Below are 5245 nucleotides of genomic sequence, written 5' to 3'. Positions count from 1 at the left end.
GCGTCTAACAAGTAAAATGTAATGTAAATAATAATAATATATTTCGAATAAATAATAATACTATTATTAATTATTATTATTATTATTATCAAAAAGTTATCACCTTAAATAATATAAAATACAATCAGCAGCAGCAGTTTGTCTGACAGCTGCTCCACGTGCTGTGTCTGTTTACTTTCTGCGCAGGAAGCACGCTGCGGTGGCAGGTCGCTCTCTGATTGGCTTGACGTCACGCAGTATTCTCCCCCGCTCTGTGATAGGCCTGACGTATCGCAGTGTCCTCCCACCGGCGGGACTCGTATGCGGAAGCAGTTTTAGTACCGCGTAAAGAAAGTGTAAATATCTCCGTTAAAAGTGAATGTTAACGCGGAGTACCGACGCTGTGTGAGGTGAGTGGGTGAAACGAGCCGTTAGAGTTCAGCCGGGATGAACGGAAAGCCGTTTAAACTGAATAGAACGTTCGAAATGAACGGAGGCTCCGGTGAAACTCCGTTAAAATCCCTTTAAATCGCGTCCTTACGTCTCTGTTAAGCCGTTAACTCCCCCAGAGCTGCATACTAATGATATATTATTAAACAAACACCTTCGATCGCTCTCGGGACGTTAATCACATGGGAACTCTGCCCGTTTGTGAACATCTCTCACGGGATTTGAACATTTAGCGGGTTTCTGTTAACCGGGAACGCGCATGCGCAGTGGGAAGAGGCGGATATAAGGATTGGCGCCGGCGCCACAGCTGATGCATCCATTCATTCACTGACTCTCCAGCGACGAGGTAAGAGACCTTCCGAGACACTTTTATCCTTTAAAATCTGCCTAATAAAGCTGGATGTCTGAGCCTCGCCTCACAGGGTCTGCATGGCACGGGTTGCCCTTAAAAATGAAGCAGTTTGCTGTAAATGTGGGTTAAAAATGGAGCGGTTTGCTGTAATTTGGGGTAAAAGTTGACCAGTTGGCTGTAAATGTGGGTTAAAAAGTGCAATCGAGACGCTGCATTCATATCTTATTCTCCTCTTGTATTCTACCTCATATAAAAGTGGGTTTCCTCTGTATTATATAGGGTTTCAGACTCTGTACTTGGTGAGTTTTAGTTTTAAGAGGAGTTTATTTCCAGTAACACTTGCTGTTGTTGTGATTTTAAACTCTGTTAAAGTGTCCCTTTCTATGCGTGTTTCTTCAGAATGAGGTTCACTGTTCACGTGAAAGCAGCTTTGTGTCGGGTGTTATAATGGAGGGTCGGGGTTAGCTGGTTATTGTTGACCTAGTTAGCTGACCCAGGCTAGGTTTGCTAATTACTGTAGCTCCTCTGCACAAAGTAGCCTCGCTGTGGTCTCGGTTTATCCGCATTTAATAACCTTTTTCAAGGTTTGTGTTCAGATATGATATACCCAAGAGTGTACCCAGCAGTTGATGTCGGTTTTAGGGCGATATTGGGCTGTTTTCCACTAGTTTCCCCGCGGAAGCTGCAGGAGGTTCTGCGAAGGCTGAGCTCAAATCCTCCCGCTTCTGAGCTTCTGAAATTGGCGCGTCTTTGAGTTTCAACCCTGAAATAAAGTCCATATTACCGCCTTTCCACACTTTAAAACTTCACTACACTCGCATTGAGATGTTTGCTCAACCATTAAAGGTGATAAAAGTGCGTTTTAATGCAGCATTTATGACCTTTTTTTGTTTGAAATTGAGGGAACAATCAGCCCCCCTCCTTTCTTTTGGCTGTAGTCACCACACTAGCTTACAGAGCTAGTGTGGCTCTTTGACCACTTTCATCTGGTTTATAAACCTGCTATTTAATGAAATGTGTTCCCATGTGGAGCTTTAGCTTAGTTAGCTGACCATCACTGTTTGTTAAAGCCACTTTATCCCTCTTTACTGAGCTGAACCTCTGACCTCGCAGGCTAGCTATCACTAAGCTGTGAAGTGCTCTTACATGTTGGGGTCCAGTCATGGTGCAAGGAGAAACAGTAGAATAAAAAGCTACATATTATTTTTGCGAGACTAATGTACGAGAAAGTGCAAAAGTGTGTATTCATGTTAATAATATAAGTTATACAAGAACAGAATGACGGCCGTACAGTGGAATTGAATAACTCCAGGATGTGAAATCTGTGCGCCGTGGATTTATCCTCACCTGCTCCTCTTTCTCTTTGCAGGAGCCATAAAGATACTCTACACAATGTCCAGACGCAGGTAAGAGCTGGTTCTCAAGCTGTGGTGTGGGGACCATCGGGGGGCCAGGACATCACCCAGTTGGTACGGCTGGGTGGTTATATAGATTTACATGCTGTTATTTAATAATTCAAAGCATTATCAAAGAAAATGGGAGCATTCATTTGAGTTGTTTCTTCACCTTCTTGATCACTAATCAATATTTTGGTGGATCATATGATCTGCAGTCGGAGTACAATTTCGAGGAACTATAATTGAGGATTTCCATTTTATGCTACTTTAAATGGTGTACTTTTACTCCATCTGGATGAACGATGTGAAATACTGTCGCAACTTTCACTTGAGCAACATTTTGAATGCAGGACTTTTACTGAAACAGAGTATTCCTGCACTCTGGTACTTCTACTTTTACTCAAGTACAAGATCTGAGTACTTCTACTTTTACTCAAGATCTGAGTACTTCTGCTAAACTTTAAAGTAATAATCTGAGTGATGAATGAGCTTCAGTAAACCTTTAACACACGTTACAGGATCACAGTAGCTTCAGCACACGGTTACTTGTCTTAATACAATCCGACTAAAACACATGTAATAAATCTGATTCCTGTCGTGAGTCACTCAAACGGCCCGTAGCAGTTGCATGCCATGAGATTCCCTGTTCTTAAATCTGATGCACTTTTGTTTTGTATTTCAGTGGTCGCATTACTTTGCAAGCCAGAGATTCAAACGCACTCGTGCCGACCGTCAAAGCCCCGCTGAAGAAAAGGAAATCTGAGGTTTGTGTTGTTTCATACTTGTGTGTCTTTGGACTTAACGTTATAACAGTGTGTTACCCCGTTGTAGCTGTTAGCACTGATGCTAACTCCCATTTATTTGTGTTCTTCTCCAGCCCTCAAAGAAACAACTACAACCTGCTGCCAAAAAACAGAGCTATGAAATCCAGGTCAGTGTGTCCACAGGCCATCACTCTGAATTAGTGTGGTTAGCGTTTAGGCTGGGATGTGTGTATTGTTTATCTGTGGTGTGTGTGTGTGTGTGTCCCCTCCCTGTTTCAGTTACTAAAACTAACTTCGCTTTGAATATTTAAAGTTCAGTAATGGAAACTATAGCTTCCTTTTTATTGAGAGCGTCCATTTTGTTACACCGTAGATCACACATATCACACCTGGCTTTCCTTTAGCCCCGGTTTAGTCTCCCACACATTATCTGTGTTGAACAAAGCACATCAACAAGCTATTACACATTATTTAGACACTCCAGAAAAACGCGTGTGTGAGATTAAAATAGCCCAATTGCTTTTACAATAAATAAACATTGAATGTGTTTAATTGAATAGTAAAGGGGTTTAACGTTAGTGGCAGGTTGTGTGTGAGAGAGAATAAATAAGACAGCCCAATATTTAAAAAAATTGTTATTCTTTTCCTCCGCATATTTCGCAACTTCCCGCAATTTCACCGCATAAAATCACAAACTCTGCATGTTTAATCGCATAATCAAGGATTTTAGCCCGCGTTTTTTTGGAGGGTCTAATTATTAGTTTGTTCTTGATTTGGTCGGATTGAGGTCACTCCTAAGAGCACTTTGTAGTAACAGTGCAGTACCTGCTGTCACCACAAGGTGTCACCGGTGAGCTTGACTGGTAAACTGTTATTTACAGCACATTTGAGGTAAACTCTCCAATAAAAGGCCTACAGCATCGTCTGACCTGATATTTAATTTATGTTCTCTACTTTAAATGTTGATGTTTACCATTTAGTTGAAGCACCCTGAGCTTCCCCTGGTGTTTCTAAAGTGCCGTACAGGTAAAGCATTATTGTAGTCTTTGTTTTGATATATTTATTCACCTTGTCTGTGTATTTGCTTCTAGAAGTGTTGGTCTGAGGACGGAGCGAGTCCCTGCCTCCTCATCGAGACGCCGCACAAAGAGCTGGAGCCCGCTGACCCGTCCAGCTTCAAGCAGTACCGCTTCAAGAACCTCTTCATCAAGGCCTCCCCCATCCCCCGCCTCAGGTGAGAGAGAGTGTGTTTTACACCTCAATGACTCGTCACGCTGAGCTGCGGCTCCGCCCGACTCAGTATTCCCACTGAAAGCGTCTCTATTCAGACTTTGTGTGTCGTCCCAGTCTCATGGTGATTCTGAATTAACCAGTTAAACCCCACGGGGGCCAAGCGCAACATCTTACAAGAAACAGCGTCTGAGGGCTTCTTAACATTTAAGAAACTATGGATGTGTCATACCCACTTAACGGGAAGAAACTCGGCTATCAGACAAAATTGACCATTTTTAGCCAAAGGAAACATAAGGGTAATAACGAAGAAGGCTCTGAATTAATCATCAAAATCGACCCATGGGGGCCAGAAATATGGAAAATCCACCCAAATGACCCCAGAAGTGTTTTTTTTCTAAACCTCTCTAAAAAGGTCAAATGTCACTTGTTTTGCATCAGAGTACTTATTATGTTATTGTTTGGATTCCTAAAGCTTTTAGTCGACTATCCCATCATCCAAGGGTGGTTTTCACTATAAGTAATGTTTTTGTTTTTTTTGGGCGGAAACTATAATTTATGTTCAATCTGAATTTACTTTAAAAATAAAATCATCTATATTGATTCTGACTTTTCTACATCCAACTCACAGGTTTATCATTACTTTGAGAAAAAAGATGATTAATGTAACCCTTTTTTAGAAGGGAAGATATGGTCATTTGTTCTGGGAATGTCACTTTCGAGTCTGAGACCTGAAAAACAGGCTCTGGGCTAAACAGGTTATTTAAATCTCAATAATAGATACAGATAATAACCGGTAAATTGGCATCTCACCGTCACTTTGAACGACACACTGACCAATTGAACTTGTCGATTTTGGATGCGAGACAGTTTCAGGACGTTCTCCAATGGTACGTATAGAGATACTAACCCCCGGTGTTTGTCCTGCAGCTGGGCCAGCTCTGACGACGTTTGGATCAAAATGCTCAACAAGGAGCTGAAGTACGTCCACGACAAAAAGTTACCTAGCAGAGACACCCCAAGCTGCAGCCCAAGATGAGAGCCATCCTGCTGGGACTGGCTGCTGGAGGTCA

General features: G+C 42.1%; 1 protein-coding gene across 3 annotated transcripts; it reads left to right on the top strand.

Moving 5' to 3' along the window:
* The first annotated feature begins 303 nt into the window (after window positions 1-303).
* On the top strand, window positions 304-5237 carry LOC104941018 (G1/S-specific cyclin-E2-like). Of its 3 annotated transcripts, none has more exons than XM_010766051.1 (6): window positions 304-389; window positions 2151-2187; window positions 2861-2942; window positions 3056-3109; window positions 4034-4176; window positions 5103-5237. In XM_010766051.1, the coding sequence occupies exons 2-6, from the start codon at window positions 2174-2176 to the stop codon at window positions 5209-5211; spliced, it is 402 nt and encodes a 133-aa protein (XP_010764353.1). In that variant the 5' UTR covers window positions 304-389; window positions 2151-2173; the 3' UTR covers window positions 5212-5237. The 3 variants fall into 3 exon arrangements, with proteins under 3 accessions (XP_010764353.1, XP_010764354.1, XP_010764352.1); XM_010766052.1 differs by lacking the exon at window positions 304-389 and adding an exon at window positions 444-775 and having other exon boundaries at window positions 4037-4176; XM_010766050.1 differs by lacking the exon at window positions 304-389 and adding an exon at window positions 449-775.
* Window positions 5238-5245: the final 8 nt, after the last annotated feature.

Source organism: Notothenia coriiceps, unplaced genomic scaffold (genome assembly GCF_000735185.1).
Source record: "Notothenia coriiceps isolate Sejong01 unplaced genomic scaffold, NC01 NC01_scaffold00002954, whole genome shotgun sequence".
Taxonomy (NCBI): Eukaryota; Metazoa; Chordata; class Actinopteri; order Perciformes; family Nototheniidae; genus Notothenia; species Notothenia coriiceps.
Note: the sequence above shows the minus strand (reverse complement) of the source record. Positions and strands in the feature narration are given on the sequence as shown.

What these genes read in the sequence shown, in the direction of transcription:
- LOC104941018 (XM_010766051.1), top strand. An exon ending in AACAGAGCTATGAAATCCAG is followed by an intron (nt 3,110 to 4,033) that starts GTCAGTGTGTCC and finishes ATTTGCTTCTAG; the next exon opens with AAGTGTTGGTCTGAGGACGG. An exon ending in TCCCCCATCCCCCGCCTCAG is followed by an intron (nt 4,177 to 5,102) that starts GTGAGAGAGAGT and finishes TTTGTCCTGCAG; the next exon opens with CTGGGCCAGCTCTGACGACG.